The sequence below is a fragment of the Cetorhinus maximus genome, chromosome 18 (genome assembly GCF_964194155.1).
Source record: "Cetorhinus maximus chromosome 18, sCetMax3.hap1.1, whole genome shotgun sequence".
In the NCBI taxonomy this organism is placed as follows: Eukaryota; Metazoa; Chordata; class Chondrichthyes; order Lamniformes; family Cetorhinidae; genus Cetorhinus; species Cetorhinus maximus.
This window is the reverse complement of record NC_135896.1, coordinates 51,569,690-51,596,329: the sequence shown is the minus strand read 5'-3', so window position 1 is coordinate 51,596,329 and position 26,640 is coordinate 51,569,690. Positions and strand designations below refer to the sequence as shown.

The window sequence follows — 26,640 nt, the reverse complement described above, 5'->3', positions numbered from 1 at the left end:
TTGCTCCTTCAGAGGGCCATCACGGGCACAATGGGCTGAATGGCCTCCTTCTATGCTGTTACCATTCTATGATTCTATAACAGTATACTTGTTTCCCTTATCAAAATTATTGATATAAACTGTAAATAGCTGAGGCCCAAGCAAAGGTCCTTATGACACCCCACTAGTTGCAACCTGCCAACCTGAAAATGGACCATTTATTCTTACTCTCAATCCAAGCTAATATATTACTTCAAATCCCATGAGCCCTAATCTTGTATAATCATGTCATCAAAAATTCACATGCTTCTGAATGCACCAGCTCTAATATTTTTTTTGGCATGTTTATTGGACAACTAGTGAGCAAATGCCCCAAGTTCAGCCATTACATTTATTTCAGTGTTGAGTCTATTGACAAGGATTATTATCGCACACCCTATGGAGGAACAAGATATTTCCAACAGCAGATTCCAGATTTCTGCATTTAAATGTGTGAATGCCAGAAGACGCCATCTGACTTTGTACTATAACAACAGTAAGTGCCAATAGCCTGGCCGCTATTCTCCCTACAATCCAGGCCATCGCGTTTAATTTTTTTTTAAACTTAGGTTACTAAACTGTTTGAAATACTTAGCACATCAAAATCTCTTACATCTGTGTGCACCTTTCTTCATCTCTTGCCATTTAAAATTCCTATAATTTTATAATAGAACTGCTCTTGCTAGCTTTGTACACTGTAATTACATCCTCCTATCACTGGCAGTGCTGCAGCGCCTCTGTAATTGAATCTCTCACCTCAAACCCGTCCTACAGAAAAACTTATATACTCCAACTAACTCTACTTCTGTTTTTTTTTTCAAAATATGGGAAGTTTTGCTTTTTAACTATGAATAACATGAAAATTAAACTAGTAGGACAGAATGCATGGCTTTAAAATGGGGATCTTTAAATCTATGAACACAAATTAAAAGTTTTGAAAGAAAGGCATTAAATCAATTGATTCTTCCCCTGTACACTGTAGACTTGAAAGAGGTAAACATTTTAATTTAGATACCTGTGAGACAGACAGATAAAATGGGGGGGGGGAGAGAGAGAGAGAGAGAGAGAGAGAGAGAGAGGGGGGGGGGGGGGAGCGAAAGAGAGAAGACAGAGACAGCCAGAAACATTCCCAAGAACCAATCACAATCACAAGCAGCAAATTTTCCAACTGTAGAGATCCCTTACAAAGGTACAAACCAGTGCTGCCAGGTTTGGGACACCCACATGTCCTCCGCCCAGTGCTGTCCAGCTAATGCCCTTCCCCTATTGAGATACAAGGAATCTATCAGTAAGTTGTGCAAAACCTCAGGTTTCCTCTCAATGCTGCCAAACTCCAGAAGCTCCAATGCACTCCTGAACGCCATTCCAGTTCAACTAAAACCAAAGATCATTTCTCAGGTCTACCAAGCAAAGGATTCCTCCAGGGTAGCAAAACCCCATCAGTACTATTAAACACTGGGGTCTAGAATTTACTTGAATTGAGCTTCACTACAACAAACAACAACAACTCGTATTTATATAGCACTGTTCTAATAAGCATTTTCAAGGCAGGCGGGGGAAAGAGAGGAATGATAAAAGCTCTGAAAAAGTATCTCACAGACTCGAAACATTAACTCTGTTTCTTTCTCCACAGATGCTGTCAGACCTGCTGAGTTTTTCCAGTATTTTCTGTTTTTACTTTAAAAGAGGAATGAGATGGAGAGATTAGGAAGGGAATTCCAGAGTTTAGACCTTGGGAGCCAAAGGCACACTGCCTGTGAAGTTCTTGGGAAGACAGTAAGATATTCAGCAAGAAGCATTCAGAATCAGAACTGCACTTGCTGTTAAAATATGGATTCTTTTTATAGACTCAATGAGTAAGGTCTCCAAGTCTTTAAATGGAACAGGAATAGACCTGAGGCAGACTTCTACGAGTTCCCTTCGTTTGCTTCTCGGCGCAATCCTTTCTCCACTTGGAACTCGAACCAAGAAGTGTTTCTCTCAGTAACAGGTGCCAAGAATCCGCACTGAAACTTTTGCTTCAGTGTCAACACACATAACCCGTATCAGACAGCTTTTGAGAACTGCGGCTCCAACAACCACAAGCTTTGTTTATTTCCTGGTCTGGGATTCCCGCGAAAGCAGATTATCCAAAAAATGTATTTAAATCAGTGAACATTTTTAAACCAGCATTGGCCTATTTTTAGTTTTCTTCTAGACTCCCTCTAGCGATACATGTGTGTATGGTAGCCTGAAGTGGACAAAATGCACAATGTAATTTTCAACACACTACATCCCTCCCCTTCTTAATGAATGAGAGGCATAGCATGTTTCAATGGTTTGTTTCCAAAAGTATAAACAATAAACTTAAGCATAACTTGAACATTCAACTTCACCAGCAACACAATTACATATGCAAACTTTTCTATTATTTAACAATGCACTCAGTCATATACAAAAAGAGATGAAAGATTTAATCAACTAAAAATAGTTCACTTCATAGTTACTTAAGTATGGTAGATGTTTTCACTCACAAGTAGGGTATCGTCTGATATCAGGTGTAGTCTCATTTAACTCATTGTTTATCTGAGATGTTGATGTCAGAATCGGATTCAATGCTGATGAATGCATTTTCTTTGCTTTGAAGAATGATGCATTTTGTGTGATGATTTGCGAACTGTGCTTAACAATAATCAATGGTCCTTTTGTGTTGGTTACAACAAATGGCTGGATGTCATAAGGGGCTGTTTGCTTTCAAATACAATCACCACATTTCACAAGCACTATGTCCTGGCTTTAGCGGTGCAGTTCTAAATTCCATGCTTCTCTCTGCATTTACTTCTATCAATCCTTTTGTTCTTGATCGCGTACATGCTAATCATTAGCTCTGCGGGTAGCTCAGGACAACATGTGTGTAGGATGTGCAAAGATGAGTGTAGCTGGAGGCTTTCCAATAGTCAAGTGAAGATTTGCTCTGCAATTGCAAAGAAAGCAATAAGAACTCCTGCTTCCACAACTTGTGCTCAGCTGTAGCTATATATATCACTTGTTTCAAGGTACGTATAAATCTCTCAATATCTTCATTAGCTCCTGGCCAACTGGGTGTGATTTTGCAATGACTGAAACCCAGGTTCGCAAATTTTCTAAACTCGTCACTGTTGAATGGGGATCTATTGTCACTTCTCACCATTTTCAGCGATTCCAAACAAGGTGAAAATCTGGTGACGCTTTTGATTGCCGGTTTTCGTTGAAGTTGACCTAACTATTTCCACAACTGGGAATCTGCTGCAGCTGTCACAGATGCACAGGTGATCATCAATGGAAAAATCTGCGAAACCAACACCAACTTCAATCCATGCTCCTGGAAGTAGTTCAGACATCTTGGGAGAATCACGAAAATTTTACATTGTGGTTGCTTGACATGGCAAACACTGATTAATTTTGTGCTCTACTATGCGGTCAATACCTGGTAACCATACCTTTTCCTAAGGAGTTGCTTGGTTTTGACAATTGTCAGGTGATCTTCATGTACTATACTGACAACACATTTCATCAATGAGTGCGGAATGAAAATGCAGTTGCTGCGTAACACGAAATCAGATGTGGTTGTAATGGTCAGCTGATTTCAAACATCGTGAAGATCTTGTACTGTGTGAGCAATTTCATTTGTAGACACTCGCCTGATCATGTCTTTCATGTCTTTATGATTCCATTGCCATCATACACAGTTCCAATGCCTCATCTTGCTTTGTTGCCACTTTGATATTAGCTAGTTTAGTGACTTTAGCACATTTAGGCTTACACAGTTTAGATGTTGTTTGGCAACATTTCCTCACAACTGACTGTCGGCAACAGATGTCACCAAAGATAGTCCACTGGGTTGACTTTGCCTGGCTGATACTCAATTTGGAACTCATACTCCTGTTGTTGGAGTACCCAGCACTCTAATTCGAGTGGGTGGCTTGCTGTGTGGTTTGTTGAACAAGCTTACTAGTGGCCTTCGGTCAGCTATTACTTCAAAATCGTTTCCATACAAGTAGAGATGAAAGTGTAAGATACCCCATGTGATTGAGAGTGCTTCTTTCTCTATTTGCGAATGATTTTGCTTGGTGGGTGTTAGCAATCTGTTTACCATTCAATGACTAGTGGTTTACCTGTCTTGTCTTTCTCCAAAAGACCACACCTAAGCCAACCGGACTTTCATACAGGACTAGTTAAGTGCTTTTATCAGAATCAAAATAGGTATTTGTGCAACTTGCTGACAACAGAGATTTGATCTGGTGTACAGCCTGTTTCTGTGATGTGGTCCACAACCACTTGGTGGTCCCTTTTGTCAGATCATATAGGAGGGTAGGCAATGAGGAGAGCAGAGAGTACAGGAATGAAGCGACTACAGTACATGATGGGTCCCAGCAGACTCTGGATTTTCTGCACGTTTGTAGGATTTGCAGCATTTGCAATGAATTCAACTTTCCGTGATACTCCTTCACTGCTGAACACATGACCAAAGAATCCGATTCTGCTTTCACTGAACAAGCACCTGTCTCTGTTCAAGGTGAGGTTATACTCTCCAAGACGTTGTAGGCATGCATGGAGGTGTGTCTTGAGTTCTCTTTCAGTGTGACATAGATGAAAATGTCATTGCTGATGTTCAGCGTGCCTTCAAGTCTTTGAAGAGCAGGCTGAATGATGTACTGAAATACCTCAGCTGCTGAGTTGGTTCCAAAGTTGAGCCTCTTGTATCAATAAAGTCCAATGTGAATGGAGAATACTATAAGATACCTTGATTCTTCTGAGGGCTTGATTTGATGGTAAGCCTGCATCAAGGTCAAGTTTAGTGAAATGTTTAGCATTGTTCACTTTCTCCATATCACTGATTGTCAGCGTCAAGTGTCTTTCTCGTCGAATGGCTTGGTTAGATGACCGCATATCAACAAAGATTCTAATCTGGTTCTCGCTCTTTGGTTTCTTGACGGCCTGTATGGGTGAGGGCCAAGGGGTAGGCTCATCCCCAACTTTCTCAATAATCTCAAGATCAAGTGGGCGCTGAAGTTCATTCCCTGTTTGTTTTCTGACATGAAATGGTATTTGTTGTCATCGATGCACAACTGGGGGCACATTAGGGTCTACTTGCAGCTTGCATTTAGCACCTTTCAATTTGCCAATAGCAGTGAAGCAGTCAGCATATAATTTGAGAATGCTGTCAGTACACATAGGAATTGCATATGTGACTGCAATCATGTGCAGATCCGTTGCTGTGTGGGAACTGCTAAGTGTGTCACGTTCTCCAGATATGATATAGAAACAGCATTCATTCTAGTGTCTTTGGATGAGACTGGTGTTTCAAAAGTCCTGAGAACTTTTGGGTGGCTTGTCACTGTTGTAAGGGAAAATTTTCGTATTCCCTGGTGACTTCCTTTCTTTTGTAATCTATTCCTCCATTAGTAAAGTCAAGGGCTCCATATGCTTACTAACAGTGTTCTTCACTTATGCTACCACCTTCAAATATTTGTGCATATCCACCTGAGGTCTTCTGTTCCTGCATCCCCTTTAAAATGCCACCATCTAGTTTATTTTGCCTCTCCTCATTCTTCCAATGGTTTTGGAGTTGCAGGACCCAAAACTCATGGATACCAGCATCTACAATGATTACTTATGATACATGGCACAGAAACAAGCCATTCAGCACAAACAGCCCATGCCAGTGTTTATGCTCCACTGGAGCCTCCTCTCATTTTTCCTCATCTAAATCTATCATTGTAACCCTCCACACCCTTCTCTCTCATATGCTTGTCTACCTTCTCCTTAAATGCATCTCTACTATTCACTTCAAACACTCCCTGTGGTAGCGAGTTCCACATTGTCATCCCTCTTTCAATAAAGCAGTTTCTTTTGAATTCCCTATTGGATTTCTTGGTGGCTGTATACATTGATGGCCTCTAGTTATGCTCTTCTCCACAAGAGGAAACGTGGTCTTTGTATCCAGCCTAAAAAAATGTTTCATAATTTTAAAGATCTCTTTAGGTCACCCTTCAGCCTTCTTTTTTCAAGAGAAAAGAGACCCAGCCTGTAATCCTTTCCTGTTATGTATGTCCATGCATTTCTGATATCATGATAGTTGTCTTTAGACCATCCATTCTGCTATTCAGAACGCACAAAGATCCAGAGTCAAATGGAATATAGCAACTAGAGTCCACCTGCCAGATTTCAAAACATCATTCCCTAGCAGACCTCCAGCACTTCCTCTTAGAGCACTACACTAGAGAAACCACAGAGGCAATACCAGGTTGTTCAGGAGCAAGCCCAGGATCATAGTCAACCATATTTCCCTGCCAGGGGCAGGCTTTCATGAGAAAAGAGCCACCCTAGTCCCAAGTGACAAAAACAGAAAATGCTGGAAAAACTCAGCAGGTATAACAGCATCTATGGAAAGAAATACAGAGTTAATGTTTCAAGTCTGTATGACTCTTCTTCAGAGACATACGGGTCATTTTGAGTCATACGGATTCGAAACGTTAACTCTGTCTTTCTCTCCACAGATGCTGTTAGACCTGCTGAGTTTTTCCAGCACTTTGTTTTTGTTTCAGATTTCCAGCATCCGCAGTATTTTGCTTTTATCTCAGTCCCAAATGACTTCTGTAGATCATAAGTAGCCAACCACCTCCTGTGTTCCTGGTACTTGAATGTTATCCAGAAGTAGTATGGGATTATTCTTTTATCAAAAAAGGTGTGTTTAGTTATGCAGGGGGAGCATAATCTTTGAAAATCACTGTAAGGGGTCATATGTTTTTATGTTGCAAAAAGGATAACGGCATGAGGGAATGCACCTTCATTTGAAAGTCACTCACCACCACCTTCTCAAGGGCAATTAGGAATTAGTTACAAATGCTGGCCTTTCCAGGAATACTCACATCCTCATGAAAACATAGAAGAAAGGTTTTAATGTTCACAGAAGATGAGACCTTTCGCACTTACAAAGCACCGTTAATGTAGAAAAAATCCCAAGGTGCTTTACAGAGGAATAATCAAACATATAAGTACGCCAAGAAAAGATATTAGAAGGCAGAACGAAAAGCTGGGTTGAAGAGCTGGATTTTGAGGAGTACTTTAAAAGGAGGGGCAATTGGAAAGTCAGATGGTTTTAGGGAGGGAATTCCAGATCATAGGGTCAAGACAACTAAAGGCACAGCTGTCACAACAAGTCAAAGGCAAGTGGGGGGATTCACATTTGTCAGAGGAATGGAGAGTTTGGTAAGAAGCTGTAAGGTTAAGTTCTACTCTTTGACTACCTTTTAGACCTCTGGTCCGCCCATGTTGTCAGACTGCTTGTCCGGCATCCAGTCCTGGAAAAAAACCTAACTTCTCCAGCTAAACAATGGAAGACAAAAGACATTGTCTTCAGGCCTCATACCAAACACTGTACCCTTGCCACCTAAGCAATTTTAGTCTAGGGTCTCAGTCACTGTCACTGTCTCAGGCTAAGCCAGACTGTTTGCAACTGTGACAGCCTATTTGACCTTAAGCTAACCTCACATCCATTCCATCAAAAAGATGGTCTACTTGCACCTCCATATCATCTGGCTCTGCACCTATCTCAGCCCATCTGCCTCATCCAAGCTTTTGCCATCACCAGAATTGACTACTTCAATAGTCCACCACCCAGCCACCCATATCTTCCAAAATTTCAGCTCATCCAAAAGGCTGCTTCCTATACCCTATTCCACATCAAGACTTGATTACACATCACCCATTAATGTTGATCTATATTGATTGTCAATTCCCCAATGGCTCAATTTAAAATTCATCCCTCCGTTTAAATCCTTCATAGTCTCCAGAACTCTTCAACCCCACTCCCCCACCCCGAATCTCCCTACTCTGACTCTGCCCTCTTTTGCATCCTCTCTTCTGATACACCATTGGCAACACCTTCCTTAAAATCCACCTCCTTGGCCAAGCTTTTAGTCAGCCTCTCCTAATACCTCCTTCTTTGGCTCAGCATCCCATTAAATTCCATTGTTGCGATGTACTTTGAGACAGTTTATCTGCATTGAATCAAAGAATTGTGACAGCACAGAAGGCCATTCAACCCATCATGCCTGCACTCCTGCACTTTTCCAAATGAACAATTCCCTTGGTGCCATTCTCCCGCTTTCTCCGTGTATCCCTGCACATTCTTCCTTTTCAGATAACAGTCTAATTTCCTTTTCAATGCTTCTATTGAACCTGCCTCCACCACACTCTCAGGCAGTGCATTTCAGGCTTTAACCACTCACTGCATCAAGAAGTTTTTTCTCACATTGCTTTTGCGTCTTTTGCCAATTACTTTAGATCTGTGCCCTCTCATTCTTCATCCTTTCAAGAATGGGAACAGTTTCTCCCTATCTACTCCACCCCAATCCCTCATGATTTTAAATAATCTCAAATTCCCTCTCAGCATTCTTTTCTCCAAGGAAAACAGTCATAACCTCCAATCTAAGCACAAAACTGAAATACCTCATCCCTGGAACCATTCTCATGAATCTTTTCTGCACTCTCTCAAATGCCTTCACATCCTTCCTAAAGTGCAGCATCCAATACTCCAATTGAAGCCAAGCCAGTGTTATATATAAGTTCAACATAGCTTCCTTGCTTTTGTACTCTATTGCCCCTACTGAGAAAGCCCAGGATGCTGTATGCTTTATTAACTGTGCTCTCAACCTGCCTTGACACTTCCAATGATTTATGCATACATACACCCAGGTCCCTCTGCTCCTGCACTCCCCTTAGAATTGTACCCTTTATTTTATATTGCCTCACTGCATTTTTCCTACCAAAATGAAATTTAATGCAGAGAAATGTGAAGCGATTCATCTGTCACTTGTCCGTCTAGTCCACCAACCCGTCTAAGTCCTTTTTAAGTTCGACACCATCCTCCTCAAAATTCACAATACTTCCAAGTTTTGCATCGTTCACAAATTTTGAAATTGGGCCCTGCACATCTGGTTCTACGTCTTAACATATTTCAGGAAGAGCAGGAGCCCTAAAACTGGCTCCTGAGGTTTTCCACTGTAAACCTTCCTCCAGTTCAATAAACAACCGTTCACCACTACTCTCTGTTTCCTATCACTCACCTAATTTTGCATCCATGTTGCTACTGTCCCTTTTATTCCGTGAGCTCTAACTTTGTTCACAAGTCTGTTGTGCGGCACTTTATCAAATGCCTTATGGAAGTTCATGTACACATGACAGCATTACCCATATTAACCCTCCGTTACCTCATCAAAAAACTCCAGCAAGTTAGTTAAACACGATTTTCCCTTAACAAATCCATGCTGGCTTTCCTTAATTAACCCACATTTGTCCAAGTTACTATTCATTTTGTCCTGAATTGCTGTTTCTAAAAGTTTCCCTATCACTGAGATTAAACTGACTGGCCAGTAGTTGCTGGGCCTATCTTTACACCGTTATTGAACAAGAATGTAACATTTGCAATTGTCCAGTCCTTTGGCACCACCCCTGAGCCTAAGGAAGATTGCAAAATTATGGCCAGTGCCTCCACAATTTCCACTCTCACTTCCCTCAGTATTCTTGGATGCATCTCATCTGGTCCTGGTTCCTCATCAACTTTAAGTACAGGCAGCTTACCCAATACCTTCTGTTTATTAATTTTAAACCCTTCTAATGTCTGAATTATCCCCTCTATCATCATGGCCTGGGTAGCATCTTCTTCCTTGGTAAAGACAGATGTATAGTGTTTACTTAATATATCAGCTATGCCTTCTGCCTCCATGTATAAATCCCCTTTTGGTCCCAAATCGGCCTTACTCCTCCTTTTACCTTTTTACATGCCTACAGAAGACTTTGGGGTTCCTTTTTATGTTGGCTGCCAGTCTTTTTTCATATTCCTTCTCTGCTTTTCTTATTTGCTTTGCCATCTCCCCTCTGAACCTTCTATATTCTGGCTAGTTTCCAATTATCTTTTCTACCTGACATCTGTCATAAGCACAACTTTTCTTCTTTTTCGTAATTTCTATCTCTTTTGTCATCCAGGGAGCTCTGGCTTTGTTTGCCCTACCTTCCCCTTTCGAGGGAATATACCTTGACTCTCTCTTATTTGAAGGTAGTCCAGTGTTTGTCTATCGTTTCTCCTGCCAACCTTTGACTCCAGTTCATTTGGCCCAAGTCCGTTCTTACCCCATTGAAGTTGGCTTTCCCCAAGTTAATTATTCTTACTCTAGAATGTCCTTTTCCATAATCAGCCTAAACCCTGTGCTACAATGATCACTGTCCCCTAAACATTCTCCTACTGATACTTGATCCACTTGGCCCACCTCATTCCCAAGAACCATGTCAAGCAATGCCTCCTTTGTCATTGGACTGGAAACATGCTGTAGAAAATTTTCCTGAACACACTCTAGGAACTCTTGCCCCTCTCTGCTCTTTACACGACTAAATGTGTTCCTCTACATCCTTCCCAGTGGTTGGCAGCCTACAGACCATACCAGGCAATGTAATTGCACCTTTTCTGTTTTTTATCTCTAGCCAAATAGGGTCCATCCTTGACCCCTCTGGGATATTCTCTTTCTCCAGCACTGCAATGTTCCCCTTAATCGATGCCACCACCCCTCCTCCTTTTCTCCCTTTCCTATCTTTCCTGAGAACTAGTATCCAGGAATATTTAATGCCTGACTGTCCTTCTTTGAACCAGGTCTCTGTTATTACCACAACATCATATGTCCACATGGCAATCTGCACCTATAACTCACCAGTTTTATTTATCTCACACTCCACGCATTCACATACATGCACAGTAACTCTGATTTATTCTTTATTATTTTGTCCCTTGCTCTATCCTACCTATTAACTAACTATTCCTTATTTTAATGCTATCTATCTCTCCCAGTATTATGTACACCTTGGTATTCCTCTCTGATATTATCTTCTGGTTCTCACATCTCTGCCAAGTTAGTTTAAATCCTCCCTAATAGCACTAGCAAAGCATCCCACAAAGAACTCAGTCCCAGCTCTATTTAGGTACAACCTGTCCAGCCTGTTACAGGTCCCACCTCCCCCAGAGCACTATATAAATGCATGTTGTTATTGTCACTGCAATTTGTCACTCAAATATGCTAAAACAGTGGTAGGTATCCAACCTACAAACCAAGCCATGCCAATCTGGCCCTTGAAACCCAGACAACTCTGTCTTATTTGTGCTTGTATTTTTTTCTTTGCTGTTTTGTCCTATTTGAATTTAGTGGGTCTGATAATTTTGAAATAACTCTTTACACAGCTGTTGTCTCATTAATAAATAAATTCTAAATCAGAACACCAAGATACATTAGTATCAGCAATTTAAGATTAATAACTTGGGATGTACGAAAATTAATTATAGGAAATGTAATCTTTAACCTTGTATGTACATCCCTCCCCTGCCTCTCATTCTCAAATACAAATGTTCTTTAGACTGAGCTGTTAAAAGTTTCTCTTACAGAGTGTGCAAGCTGTGGTGCTCTGTGGCATACACAAGTAATTGGTTTGAATATTTTACATAAGACTCTTAACAACCAGCAAATGAACAGACTTTCAACCAACCAAACTGGACTGAATTATAACAGATTTTTCAATGGAGAAAGTGCTACTAAACTCAATTTATAGGTAATTAAATATTTTCTTACCCATTGTGGTAACTTGTTATAGTTGGTTTCTTTTTGAGTCTGGTCACCAGTTGATTTTGTTCTATAATCATGTACATGTGCTGAAATCAAATCAATATGAATAAATTAATAAGCATAATCCTTACAAAAGAGCCACACATAAAGCTTAATCAAGAATAGACAATTTCCATGAAATGCAAAATAACAGGAAAATGTTTTCAAAATATTCACATTTCTTCTTTATTTTAAGAAGTTCCAAGATATAATTAAACAAAACTAGTGGAGCCATATAATCCATAGTACTCATAATTAATAAAATATAAATAATTTGCTATGTTGATTTCCATAAAATGACAATAACCAAATTTAGAAAAAGACCAGATTTGCTTTCAAGAGGTCTGCTTCTCTTTAATTTTATTTTAAATGCAGTAATTTCAATACAACAAAACTTGCAGAACTGTTTATTACTAATCCATTGTATCCCTAGGGTAATGCAACATATATATTTTAAAATACATGGTGGTAAACAAATAAAAATGCTGGAAATACTCAAGGAGTATTTTCAACATTTTCCTCCAGATTTCAAGCACCTACAATATTTTGCTTGTGTGTGGCTGGGATGCAATCATTAAGACTTGCAAACATGTTTTAAAAAAGAAATAAAACAAATGGCCTCATCTCCTTGAATGATGTAAGCAGGGTTCTCCAGGCTTTGAAAGAAAATAAGTACATAATTTTGTCATTTCAATTGATTATCACTTAATTAATTTCAGGAATCAATAATATGGATAGCAATGTAATTCCAAATAACTACTGCGCAGTCTCCTTCACAACACAGTGATGATTTAAATTTGCACTGTCGTCGGAGATGAAATGCGACCACGTTGAGACACAAATATCTTTGTTTTGACTAAAAGATTTTGGAAGGCCGCTGGTGAATTAACCTATACTATTTGCAACATTTACCAACTGAGCAAATAAAGAATACAGTTTAATATGTGTAGCTTTTCGTTTTGGTGATTAGGCAAAACAGGTCTTGAACGTGGGAATTTGTGACAAGAGGTCCGGTTGCAGGTTCTTCTACTAGCTAAGAATGTGCTTTATGCAATGGCCATTGTCACACATCAACATCTCAAATTATCATGCTGAAAATCAAAAATTCACAATTCTGTTATAGAGGTATTCTGCCAAAATTGTGATTTTAAATTCTGAGTATAGCTGTACTGAAAAAACTGTAACGTGAACAGTTACTCTGGTTTGAGTGGCTCACTAGCTGTGACCAACTTTACTACAGCTACACAAAGCCCTGGTTTGACCACATCTTGAGTTCTGTGAACCATTAAGGCATTGCACATTAGTTAATGATACATTGGCTTTGGAAGATTCATTAGAATGTTAGCGGGGTTCCAGGGTTGGACTATGAGGTGAGATTACATAAACAAGGCTTGGATTCACTGGAACATAGAAAGTTAAGGGGTGATTTCATTGAGGTTTTCAGAATTTTGAAAGGATTTGGTAGAGTTAGAAACTGGTGGAGTTGTCTAGGGCAATGTGACATAAGTTTAAAAATCACAGGCCATTCAGAAGAGAAGTTAGAAAATACTTCTTCACGCAAAAGGTGCTGGAAGTGTGGAACTCCTTCCCACAAAACAAAGTAGATACTAACTCAATTAATCATTTTAAATTTGCAATCGATAGATTTTTGCTAGCCAAAGATATTAAGGGATATTGAGCCAAGGCAGATCGATGGAGTTAGGATACAGATCAGCCACGATCTCATCAAATGGTGAAACAGGCTTGAGGAGCTGAATGCTCCATTCCTATTCCTAAATACCCAGGTTACCTTAAAAGGTTAATTGACTGCAGTCACTAGTCACTAACTCCATCCCTCTCTGTGGCAACTGTCTGAAGCTAAACAAATGATTGCTTACAACATTGGTGTCATGTGTGACCCCAAGATGAGCCTCCAATTGTATATCTGCACCATCACTAAAATTGCCTATTTCCACCTCCATCTCTCATCTGCTGCTGAAACCCTCATTCTTGCTTTTGTTACCTCTTGACTATTCTAACATGCTCCTGGCCAGTCTTCCACTTTCTACCCTCCATAAACTTGAAGTCATCAAAAACTCTGTTGTCCATACCCTGTTTCAACCAAGGTCTGTTCACCCATCTACATTGGCTTCAAGTAATGCTTCAATTTTAAAATTTCCTTCCTTATTTTCAAATCCCTCTCTATCTCTTTGATCTCCTCCAGCTCCACAATGACAATGCATCTGTGAAACAAATTGGGACATTTTAATGCATTAAAGACACTATATAAATACAAGCTGTTGTTTCCATGCCCCTGAAACCACCCCTGCCCTATCCCCAACACAAATCACCTTGTATACCTTCAAGATTGGAGAGAGAAAAAAAGTTGCAATATTATTTTATATATTTATTACACAGGATATCCAGTATACAGAAACAAGCCAGTCAACCGAAGTAATTTATGCTGGCACCTGCACTCCACTCAAACCTCTTCTCTTCATTCATCTACATAATTCTATCAGAATAACCCTCACATGATTGTCTAGCTCCTGTTAAATGCATTAAAATGCATTCCCTCCAACCACTCCCCGTGGTAGCGAGTTCCATATTCTCATTCCTCTGGGTGAAGAAGTTTCTTCTAAATTCCCTATGGTATCGAGTGTTTCTACTTTAACCAAATGTACTGATGTCTTTGGAGGGTATGTATTTCTTTAGAATAAGTAAGAGCCCCAAAATGTGAGGAAGACTATTTGTAGAGATGCAATGTAGACCCATGGGCGCCTCTGCTGTAATTATGAATGCATTAATTCAACATCACTCAAAGATTTCCTTCGAACATCCAACCTCGCTATGTGGCAGTACCTTCTTGCAAATAATAGTTTCACCCATGCGCTGTTGGAAATCAATAGAAAATAGCATTTTACCAAATTAAATTCAAGTTAACAGATTGAACACTGGAGAAGAATGGACATTGACCTGGTAGAGTCTCTCCTCCTGACATATCTGCATTAGATGCTAATTTGTCGCTCCGTGGTTTATTCACTGGCAGAGCGGGTGGAATGTAAATTGATTCCTCTGCACCGGAAAGAGAAGTTACTTCACGCAACTTTTGCACCGACATTCGGTCTCTGTTGGCAGTCCCAGGATAGCAGGCACGGCCCCCTTCCACAACACTGACCGGTAACTCCATTCGCGCCCTCCCCCTCCAATTTCCTTTGCTACCGGAGATGAGCTGTGTTTGGAGATTTGCGGCCGTCACTCAACCTAAGCCCAGGCCCTCCAGTCAGCGGCTGCTTCCTTCTTCGCAAACACCAGGAGTTTAAAAGTAATAAACACAAACTAACCACTGGTCACCTCGCCGCACCTTTTTTATTCCATTGGCACAAAAAAAAGTTTAAACAATATTAGAAAAAAACGCGTTAACCGTTTCAACGGCGCCGAGTGCTCTGGCAGCTCGTACACAAACGGGTGAAACCGGGTCTTTGCCCTGCAGTTCCCGCGGAAGGCGGGCTTAACAGCGTCTCCAGGGGCAACGGCCGGACGGGCTCTATCTGTTTTAACGGACTGCGGTGGAATCGCGGCTCCGGGGAGGGGGTGATTGCTGGGGACCCCTATCGGGGATTGGGGGGGGAGAAATGTTGGGGACCCTGGAAAGGGGGAGGGGGAGATATGTTGGGGACCCTGGAAAGGGGGAGGGGGAGATATGTTGGGGACCCTGGAAGGGGGGAGGGGGAGATATGTTGGGGACCCTGGAAGGGGGGGAGGGGGAGATATGTTGGGGACCCTGGAAGGGGGGGAGGGGGAGATATGTTGGGGACCCTGGAAGGGGGGAAGGGGAGAAATGTTGGGGACCCTGGAGGGGGGAAGGGGAGAAATGTTGGGGACCCTGGAGGGGAGAGAGGGGGAGAAATGTTGGGGACCCTGGAGGGGAGAGAGGGGGAGAAATGTTGGGGACCCTGGAGGGGAGAGAGGGGGAGAAATGTTGGGGACCCGGGGTGGGGGGGGGGGAAGAAATGTTGGGGACCCGGGGTGGGGGGGGGGGAAGAAATGTTGGGGACCCGGGGTGGGGGGGGGGGAAGAAATGTTGGGGACCCGGGGTGTGGGGGGGGGGAAGAAATGTTGGGGACCCGGGGTGGGGGGGGGGGAAGAAATGTTGGGGACCCGGGGTGGGGGGGGGGGAAGAAATGTTGGGGACCCGGGGTGGGGGGGGGGGAAGAAATGTTGGGGACCCGGGGTGGGGGGGGGGGAAGAAATGTTGGGGACCCGGGGTGGGGGGGGGGGAAGAAATGTTGGGGACCCGGGGTGGGGGGGGGGGAAGAAATGTTGGGGACCCGGGGTGGGGGGGGGGGAAGAAATGTTGGGGACCCGGGGTGGGGGGGGGGGAAGAAATGTTGGGGACCCGGGGTGGGGGGGGGGGAAGAAATGTTGGGGACCCGGGGTGGGGGGGGGGGAAGAAATGTTGGGGACCCGGGGTGGGGGGGGGGGAAGAAATGTTGGGGACCCGGGGTGGGGGGGGGGGAAGAAATGTTGGGGACCCGGGGTGGGGGGGGGGGAAGAAATGTTGGGGACCCGGGGTGGGGGGGGGGGAAGAAATGTTGGGGACCCGGGGTGGGGGGGGGGGAAGAAATGTTGGGGACCCGGGGTGGGGGGGGGGGAAGAAATGTTGGGGACCCGGGGTGGGGGGGGGGGAAGAAATGTTGGGGACCCGGGGTGGGGGGGGGGGAAGAAATGTTGGGGACCCGGGGTGGGGGGGGGGGAAGAAATGTTGGGGACCCGGGGTGGGGGGGGGGGAAGAAATGTTGGGGACCCGGGGGGGGGAGAGAGAAATGTTGGGGACCCTGGAGGGGTATTGCTGGGGTCTCCTGTCAGGGGGAGGGGGGGTATTGCTGGGGTCTCCTGTCAGGGGGAGGGGGGGTATTGCTGGGGTCTCCTGTCAAGGGGAGGGGGGGGTATTGCTGGGGTCTCCTGTCAGGGGGAGGGGGTGTATTGCTGGGGTCTCCTGTCAAGGGGAGGTGGGGTATTGCTGGGGTCTCCTGTCAGGGGGAGGGGGAGTATTGCTGGGGTCTCCTGTCAGGGGGAGGGGGGTATTGCTGGGGTCTCCTGTCAGGGGGAGGGGGTGTATTGCTGGGGTCTCCTGTCAAGGGGAGGTGGGGTATTGCTGGGGTCTCCTGTCAGGGGGAGGGGGAGTATTGCTGGGGTCTCCTGTCAGGGGGAGGGGGGTATTGCTGGGGTCTCCTGTCAGGGGGAGGGGGGGTATTGCTGGGGTCTTCTGTCGGGGGGGCAGGTGCCGCTGGGGCCCCCTATCCTGTTATTTCTTCTGGAGCCGAAACTTTTGATTAAAATTCAAAAAGGGCTCGAGCTGCATCCGGGCATTACTGGACCGTTAATCCCAGCTCCCCGCTTCCAACAAAGCAAAACTAGCCCGGATTTCCCAGTTGACGCTTTCGATTGCCCCCGCATTATTTACACATCTTTCTCTTTTTAAAAAAAAATCTGTTTCAACTGAAATCTGGTCCTTGAACTTCTATAATCAATGGTCAATGATCGTACAGTGGTGGGTTATTTTACTTTACTGATGACGCTAGTGAATGTGCGAGTGGGAGTTCGGATTTGAGGCGGGAAGACGCTCCGGTAAGTCATGGCTCCAGCGGTATTTTCGTGAACAGAGGTGAAACGGGATCGAGCAGCCGCAACCTCTTTTTTGACAACCACTCACAACCCATGTGGCTGGAAAGGCTCCGATGTGTTTTTACTGACTGTAGCCACAGCTCCAACTCCTTGTGGGAGGATTTTGTACGGTTAGAAGTGCATCCGTCGCTGGTTGCTGCACAGGTGATCGGCCCCTTTAGAGTTGAGTCCATGTTCCCAGCAAACTGGCTCTTTCTCTGGTTATAGGGAATCTGTGGGCACTGCTTTTGTGAAGGTTAACCACCGGGTGGATCACATGGCCTGTTACTATTCCATTCCTCACCCCGCAATGAAATGGAGCCATGTGCAGTTTTATTTAGCTCCATTATTTTCTCAACTCAAGAAGAAATGTAATCCAGGGCGTTGTGGGAGCCATTAATTTCCTTCCAACCAGCTTCCTGTAAGGACTCTATTCCCTTCTCCCAGTTTATCTGCCTCTGTGAAACCTGTTCAGATGATCTTCCATTCAAGTTACTGAAATGGTATTTTTCCCTAGCTGAAGATTCCGCTCCACCATGGTTGACTGCTCTTTCTGGTGCTTATGCCTTATCCCCTCTCCCCCACCCGTGATAGGGGCCCCCTTGTTCTAACTTTCCATCCCACCAGGCTGTGCACTTGTTAGATCATCTGCCAGTTCCACTACCTACAATATGATCTCACCACCAAAAACCTCCTCCCATCTCAACATCCCAAAGGCTCCGTTTCCTCCACTGCATCCTGGGTCCCCCCATCCCATTGCGTCCTGATTCATTCTTGGATCACCCATACCACCTGCTGTCCTTCCCACACCTTTCCATGAAAGTACTCATCCTGTGAGAAGCAATTTCACATATACTTAGTCTTTGCTGGTCTTGGTACAATCTTCTCTACGTCAGTGAAACCAAATACTGATTTGCTTTGTTGAATTCCTCTCTCTGTCTGAGCATCCTGTCACTTGCATTTTAATTCTCCACCCTACTCTGACCTGTCTAGCCTTTGACACTGTTCCAAATTAAGACTTGTATTTATATATCACCTTTCACGACCATCAGCTGTCTCAAAGCACTTTAGAGCTAATGAAGTATTTTTGAAGTACTTCAAAGCTTGAGGAGCAACACCTTATCTTCCTACTAGGCCCTTTCCAGCCCTCTGATCTTAAGACTGACTTTATATTCAGACCTTAACTACAATTCTTAATTTTCTCCTGACATCTACGGGATGGGGCAAGGAGCCAGTTGGTACTTAAGGTGGGGAGCCCAGTTAGAACTGCTGATGGTTGGCAGAGTTTTGTTGCTTCTGTTTTTCTTCCGCCAGGTGCCTCAGCCATTGAAGCCTACTTCATTTTGTCAATTTTTTATGCTTCCCTTTCTACCTATCCTCCTTTTACTGTTCGCACACACACTGCCATTGTCCAAGCTAAATAGCATGTACAGTTTAGACCCATACTTTATGCAAAGGTGGCAAAGTTGTGGAATTAACTACCTTGGGACATGGAGCCAAATAATGTGGGGCAATATCAAGGGTGAATTAGACAGCTGTGAAGGAGTCAACAAATATTAATTTTTGGGACCACCCAAATGGACTGCAGAGCTCTTTTTAGTGCTTTTCTATATCTCTGGTTACATTACAAATTGTTTTTTAAAGAACCATATTACATAGAATGTTCAGCACAGAAATAAGCCATTTGGCTTGACTGGTCTACGCCAGTGTTTATGTTCACATAAGCCTCCTCCCACCCTACCAGCATAATCTATTGTCCCTTGTGTTTATCTAGCTTTCCCTTAAATACATATATGTAGTTCAGATCAACTCTTTATGAGAGTGAGCTCCAAGCTTTAGGTAAAGAAATTTCTCCTTGCAAACTACCCTTCCATCTCCAACCTACCTTTCCTCTCCAAAGAGCTTGTCGCTTCCTAAGTACATGCCCATCTTTCCTGGAGCTCTGTGTTGAATTCCCCTCGTCAGGTCTCCACTCCAGCCACAGTACTAAAACGGCTCTCGTCAAAATCACAAATGATATCCTATGTGACCATGACAAGAAAGGTAAACAATCCCTCCTCGACTGCTCTGCAGCTTTTGACATGGTTGACCACAGCATCCTCCTGCAACGTCTCTCCAGCAACTTCCAGCCATACCCATAGCCAGAAAATTACCCGCAATGTCTTCTCGTCTCACTTCCGCACCATAACCATTGGGCCTCTCGTATTTCTCAACTACATGCTTCCCTTTGGCGACATCACCTGAAACCATGATGTCATTTTTCACATGTACGCTGACCAGCTCTACTTAATCATCATCTCATTTGATTCCTTTGCTGTTAAATTACCAGGCTGCTTGGCTGAGATCCAGTACTAATCAGAAATGTCCTCCAGTTAAATATTGGAAAAACTGAAACCATTGTCTTTGGTCCCTGCTACAAACTCCATTTCCTAACTACCAACTCCATCTCTCTGCATGGTAACTGAGGCTGAATCAGCCTGTTCGCAACTTTGGTGTCATATTTGACCCTGTAATGAGCTTCAATATATCAATGCTATTACTAAGACCATTTATTTCCAATTCAGTATCTCTGAACTCCTCCACACCTCAGCTCATCTGCCACTGAAATCCTTAACCATGTCTTGGTTATTTCTGGACTTGACTATTCCAATGCATTCCTGATTCCCACATTCTACCCTCTGTAAATTGAGTCCATCCAAAACTCTACTGCCAGTGCTCTAATTCACAGCACGTCCCATTCACTCATTACTGCTGTGCTCACTAATCTGCATTGGATCCCAGTTAAGCAATGCCTCAATTTTAAAATTCTCCCTCCATGGCCTCACCCCTCCCCATCTCTGTCATCTCCAGCCACATAACTATCCAAGATAGCTGTGCTCCTCTAATTCTAGTCTCTTCAGCATTTCTGATTTTTTTTTGCTCCATCACAAGTAGTTATGCCTTCAGTTGCCTCAGCCTCAAGGTCTGGAATTCCCTCCATAAACCTCCCTACCTTTTAGCCTTTTTCGATTCCTTCATCCCACCCCACCCCAACTAGGGCTATCTGTACCTTGCTTGTCCTGCTTTCTACCCTTAATTAGCACATTCCTTAGATAATATCACCACCTTCAACACCTCTTTGTCCTTTTGTCTGTGACATCTTTTGGTTATCTCCACCTATCACTGGTTCTACTTGTTCCACCCCCCTTAAACCAGCTTATATTTCACCTCTCTTCTATTTTTACTTAGTTCTGTTGAAGGGTCATTCGGACTTGAAACGTTAACTGTGTTCCTCTCCGCAGATGCTGCCAGACTTGCTGAGTTTTTCCAGGTATTTTTGTTTTTGTTTTGGATTTCCAGCATCCGCAGTTTTTTGCTTTTATATTTATGGCCCCTCGTTTTGATACCACCACCAAGTAGAAACGCTTTATTTATGTTTACCTTATAAATACCTTTAATAATCAAAAAACTTCTATCAGGTTAACTTTCAGCCTTCTCTTTTCTAAAGCAAAGGGCTTCAGTCCTTTCAGTTTTTTGCTGATGGGTATAACCTCTCGGTTCTGGTATCATCCTTGTGAATCTTTTTTGCAATTTCTCTAGTGCCTCTGTATTTCTTTTATTATATGGAGATCAGAACTGCACACTGCTTCAAATGTGGTCTAATCATAATTCTATACAAGTTTAACACATCTCTTTTCAATTCTAATGTGTGTCTATACTAAATTGTTGTTTTATTGCCAGATACAATAACCCTTCCCAAGACCAGAAAAGCATAGTTGTAATGGCACAAATATCAGAAACAGACCAAATAAAACAGGTAAATTTCATTGAGGTTTACTTTAATATTGAAAGTTAGTAAACATATTTAAGTGTTACTACAGAAGGCAACACAGATTTAATACCATAACAATGTTCCTTTTTTCTTCCACCTGCACAGTTTAAAGAATTTCTGGGCACATACAACAAACTGACTGAGCACTGCTTTATGGACTGTGTAAAGGACTTCACAGCTAGGGAAGTGAGAACAGAAGAGGTATATTCTGTACTAATTGTATTTTCAATGAAGTAGTTTAAAGCCAACACAATTATTTCTCAATGTGACTTCTATTCAACCACTCTTGTTTTGAGAAAGCACTGAAGAATCGTACCTTCACAAATGCTTTCTAATATTCCCCCACTTATTAGATCTTTAAGCAAAACTACATTTTTATTTTAAATTAATTTGTTTAGGGTAGTTCAATTGAAAGGTAGTGTTGTCATTTTGTGAGCCTTAAATGCTTCTTAAAATAATCTGTGCATGATGTACAATGAGGTTGCTGTATATCAAATGTGATATGGTACTCAAAATCAGGGAATGCTTCTTTCTAAACTTTTTGAATATGGTTGGGGGTGAATTTTGCAGCCCCCTGTCAGCATATTTGAAAGCAGGGGGACACATCAAATAGAGTGGGTGGGTAGCCCAGTGCCCCCATAATACAAGGTAGGGTCAGACAGTCCTCCCATCCTTAGGCTTATTGAGGCCCTTAAAGAGGCCAATTTATTGACCTAATTTCTGCCTCTGCCACTAGAACACATGTGGCTGAGGATGGCAATCAGCCTCTCAGATTTCATTGCTTGGGCTAAGGGTGGGAAGGAAGGGTGAGAAGGTACCTCCTTTGAGCGTGGGGGTCCCCTGCGCTCATCAGGGTCACCTCCCACAAGATAGTACCCCACTTTGTGCCTTCCTGCCTGACCAAAATACCCAGACTCAACTTGTAGTTGCAGCAGTGGACACTGCTGTGTTTGGACCCTGAAGAACAGAAGTCCCACTTTCAAATCATTAAGGCTACCCCAGCATATTATCACTGCAGGGCAGCCAGATTTGAAGTAGATAAGATGGCAACCAACTTTTTGAAGGGGGAACTTCCAGTTGTACAACAAATGTCCTTAATGCTTTTTCTTCCCTGAATTTTTGTTTTCACAAAGATCAGGGATGTCAGTGTTGAATTTGAATACTTTTTTTCTTTTTTACAGGGGGCGGGTAGGGGTCAGACAGTCGTCCCATCCTTAGGCCTATCGAGGCCCTAAAGGGGCCAATTTATTGACTCATTTCTGCCTCTGCTGCTAGAATACATGAGGCAATCAGCCTCACAGATTTCACCATCATCATCAGCCTTCCAAATTCAAGGGGAGCAGAAGCTCTTTCACTCTAACCCAAGAACCTTTTTATTTTCTGCAACCCCCAAACAGAAGGAGAATTGAAAACTAGAAAGTCTAATGGATCAATATCATAGAAAACCAAGCGGACATAAATGGTTTTATTGTACCATTGGAGAAGGAAACTTTTTCTGTGGAAATGTCAGAATTTTCCTTTAATATTTCCAAAGACAGTTGCAGGCCATTCATCTCATTGAGTATGAGATCTTGGTTATTAAGGGACAAAAAGTAAAATAACTAGAGCCCACCATGAATGTGAAATGCTACATAGTTCACAAAAACGTATGTAACATCGAGTACATTAATTATACCAATCACTGAAAATTGCTTTTTTTTAAAAATAGGGTAATGTGAAACTTCCATAAAGTGATATGTTAAACTTTATTTTCTGGACAGGCACATGACTTATCCAACTGCCACACAATTACAGAATATAAGCCATTACAAATCTCCAACTACCATGATCTATTTGGGTGAAAACTTTACCTTCATGATTCACGGTAGCTAAGTTTTAACTCAACAAGTGTCTTCTGTATTTCATTATAAGTTGTAGGGATTTCACTCCAGCCAGTTAAATCAAAATCATCGTTGGCATTCTCTTGAAACATGGGGTGGGATTTTATGGTCCCATTGAAGTCAGTGGACTTGCACCTTGCTCCTGCCGCAATGGGGCTATAAAATTCCACCCCTGGAATATTGTCATAAGGCAAAAGAAGCACCAACCAAAGGCCATCCTATTTCATGACCCTCACAGGAATAGAGAAAGAAGCAGGAGAATTATCCTTGAGGGCAACTCCTGTAATTAATGCATAAGACTTAAGAATTGAATTTGCTAAACCTTGAAAGTAGCTCGTCTCCCTCTTACCCTTTTTGAGTCTCCTTATAATCATTAGCTATCAGGAGAAATATCTCCATTTATTCTGTCACCCAAACCAGCATTTCACATACACTGACTTTTTGACTGGTATGTGTGAACAAATATCTTTGTGATGTGTTACATTTCTTGAATTGTCCCCTAGTCACGATGTTCAAACATATTGGGCACTGTTCTGAAAACTGCTTTGTACTGGTGATAATACCTGTTGTGTATATTTTTGCATATGTAAACGGTTTACATGGGATGGGGAATATGAAGGTTTACATTTACACTGGAAATGTATACTAAAAGAAGCTGCACTTTCAATTTACTAGGTTTCTTTGCAATATATTTTGGTATAAGCTTTTATTTTCAATGCAGGTAACCTGTTCAGAACATTGTCTACAGAAATATTTGAAGATGACCCAAAGAATATCAATGCGCTTTCAGGAATATCATATTCAACAAAATGAAGCTTTAGCAGCCAAAGCAGGACTGATTAGCCAACCTCGGATATAAAAATGGACCAATTGAGAGTCAGGGTACAAATGGAGTATAAAACAGTGTTGCACTAGTAGAAGAATGGCCACAAACACTGGTGCCTATTAAAATGCAAATGAAATGAACATTCTTATAATCAAGAAAAGATAGATGGAAACAGGAATTCATTATGTCTGATGGACCAACGCTTCTGGTTTATTTGAAAGTGAATGGTACACATTTGAATTGTTTGTAAACTTAAGTCTACAGTAATCACTGAGGTTAAAGTCCACAATGATGATGGAATAAACTTTATTGGAGCTGAAGATGGTGTAAACCTTTTATTCAACGTCATCTTCTACCAAATTCTGTGCATTCATACCTGCAAGAAAACGCTGATGGTGGGGGGTGGGGATAGTGTGAGGAAGAGAAAATCACATTTATTGTAACAAACAAGAAAATCATCAAGACATCTTTCTGTTCTGTGTTTAAAAAGAAATAGATGGTACATGTATTCATTTTACTTTATACTTCTGATAAAATGTTTAAGATATCCAGTTAGAACCATAGTTATATATATTTGGAAACTTCTAGACTCTGTTTCAGTAATACACTTGCTTTCAAAATACAATCCTTTCATTCAACCCAATGCACCAACAGCACAGCAATAAGAACACTAACTTTAATCTTCACACTATTTGCCCATTGCCCTCATATTTTGCCAAATTTCCAAGTACCTACCGCTTTAAGAAATAGATTAAAAACAAGACCAGTTGTCTCATTACCAGCCCACTTGCTAAGCAAAATGCTTTATAGCTATTAATCACAAAAAAATCTTTTGTCTGAAGAGAGGTTATCTTATGTATAGCCAGTCTTGTTTGTTCATGCTAGTTACCCATGTTTTCCACTGTAATTCATATTTGTGATTTATACTGTCTTATGGGAGGGTTATAGAAAAATACTAACCACTAGTTAAGAATTGGTTAATGTACTCCATGGGTAATGGTCAATATAGTTTCATATATTTGGTACAATCCTTAAGTGTTGCAAAAATACTTTTCAAATAAATACATAAATGGGCCTTGTACCTCATTGAATGGTACAAGTAGGATTCTCTAGTTTTTAAAACAAAGTGAGCACTTAGTTTTACTTGTGACTTCAATTGATTATTTGCCCCTTAGAGAAAAAATATAATTCCAAATAACTTCTACACAGACAACTTTGCAATGTCACTGAAGATGAAGCTATTTTAAAATATTTTTTTTTAACTGTAGGACCTCTGATAAATTAACCTAGACTATTTACAGAGTTTACCAACTGGCAAATATTAACAGTTCAATGTTTTTTGTTTTGCTAATTAGACAAAACCAGTCTTGAACTTGGAGATTTATGACAGAATACAAGAAATAAGAGCAAGAGTAGACCACACAGCCCATTGAGCCTGCTCTGCCATTCAATACAATCATGGCTGATCTTGGGTTTCAATTCTACTTTCCCACCTGTTTCCCCAATTCCCTGAGAGACAAAAAAAATCTAATCAACCTCAGCCTTAAATGATGGAGCATCCACAACCCTCTGAGGTAGAGAATTCCAAAGATTCATAACCTTTTTAGTGAAGTAATTTCTCATCTTAATTCTAAATGATTAGCCCCTTATCCTGAGACTCCATGTTTTGGATTCCCCAGCCAGCGGAAACAATCTCTCAGCGTCCAAGCCATCAACTCCCTTAAGAATCTTGTATGTTTCAATGAGATTGCCTCTCAACCTTCTAAACTCCAGAGAATATATTCCCAATTTACACAACCTCTCATCATAGGACAACCCCATCGTCCCAAAGATCAATTTAGTGAACCTTTAATGTACTGCCTCCAATGTAACTATATTGCTCCTTAAATATGGAAACCAAAACTGCACACAGCATTCCAGATGTAGTTTCACCAAAGCCCTGTTGCAGGTTTTCCTATCAGCTAAATTGCAACTCAGCCAGTGCTTCACTTTTTATATAAAAAAATCTTCAATACGTTAATACAAATTTAAAATTTGGACTTGATAAGTGATCATATTCCTCTGAAAATCTTTTTAAATGTTCCTTAGTGGCCAACACTAGGGTAATTAGATTTGGAAATATAAAAAGCAAATCTGTAGGTTGTCTACTATATAACATTTTTGTATCTTTAAATTAAACATTTCCTTTATTTTCAAATAATAATCAGTACATGCAATATATTTAAGGAAAAAGAGTGAACAAGTTTACAAATATTAGAAATGAATATTGTCATACCTGTCTAACAGCAGGCAATCTTTGGATAAGCATTTGGAACACTGGGTGTGGTAATGTCTGCTGGAGAACCTGTAATAGTTGCTGGGGCTGACCACACACAGATACAGCATTGCTTAAATGGTCAACTCCTTTCTCATAATCACCTGAAAATCAGCAAAGTAGTGGTTAAAGCTATAGACAAGTAACATCGAGGTTGAGAGTTCAAATACCACTTTGGTAAATTGTCAAACTGAATTCAATACTTGTTATTTTGTGGGTTGATTTTAGATTTGCTTCAGGTGTTTCAAAGGATGTGGTAAAGTATGACGGCTAAAGTTAACAGAAATTACATGTAACACTTACAGGTGGTGTCCACCATACATAAAACTTAATATATTATAGATATGTACACATTTTCTGAATTGAGCAAGATAAACATGCATTAATGATGCTCCACTTGAACAATGGTGGAATGGTTTAAATTTCAACATTTTGGAAAAGGAAATATTTGCTTCACCACATTACTTGGGCCTGATTCA

General features: G+C 41.8%; 3 protein-coding genes across 7 annotated transcripts in view; 1 reads left to right on the top strand and 2 right to left on the bottom strand.

Moving 5' to 3' along the window:
• Positions 1-14,864, bottom strand: part of kiaa0586 (KIAA0586 ortholog) — a 657,376-nt gene extending 642,512 nt beyond the window's left edge. The window contains exons 1-2 of the mRNA XM_078562702.1: positions 14,640-14,864; positions 11,652-11,731 (exon numbers count right to left, since the gene is read on the bottom strand). Coding sequence (XP_078418828.1) covers positions 11,652-11,731; positions 14,640-14,853 — 294 coding nt within the window. The 5' untranslated portion in view covers positions 14,854-14,864. The remainder of the gene's footprint in view (positions 1-11,651; positions 11,732-14,639) is intronic.
• Positions 14,865-14,876: 12 nt separating this feature from the next.
• timm9 (translocase of inner mitochondrial membrane 9 homolog) lies at positions 14,877-24,167 on the top strand. Of its 5 annotated transcripts, none has more exons than XM_078562718.1 (4): positions 14,877-14,988; positions 21,051-21,126; positions 21,247-21,342; positions 23,743-24,167. In XM_078562718.1, exons 2-4 carry the CDS (start codon positions 21,091-21,093, stop codon positions 23,878-23,880), a joined length of 270 nt encoding a protein of 89 aa, XP_078418844.1. In that variant the 5' UTR covers positions 14,877-14,988; positions 21,051-21,090; the 3' UTR covers positions 23,881-24,167. The 5 variants fall into 5 exon arrangements, with proteins under 5 accessions (XP_078418844.1, XP_078418841.1, XP_078418843.1 ...); XM_078562715.1 differs by lacking the exon at positions 14,877-14,988 and adding an exon at positions 17,042-17,294; XM_078562717.1 differs by lacking the exon at positions 14,877-14,988 and adding an exon at positions 17,281-17,495.
• The window catches only part of LOC144693173 (mitochondrial import receptor subunit TOM20 homolog), a 23,127-nt gene continuing 17,618 nt past the window's right edge, over positions 21,132-26,640 (bottom strand). Inside the window, exons 4-5 of the mRNA XM_078562714.1 lie at positions 26,123-26,265; positions 21,132-24,236 (exon numbers count right to left, since the gene is read on the bottom strand). Of these exons, the coding sequence (XP_078418840.1) occupies positions 24,183-24,236; positions 26,123-26,265 (197 nt within the window). The 3' untranslated portion in view covers positions 21,132-24,182. The remainder of the gene's footprint in view (positions 24,237-26,122; positions 26,266-26,640) is intronic.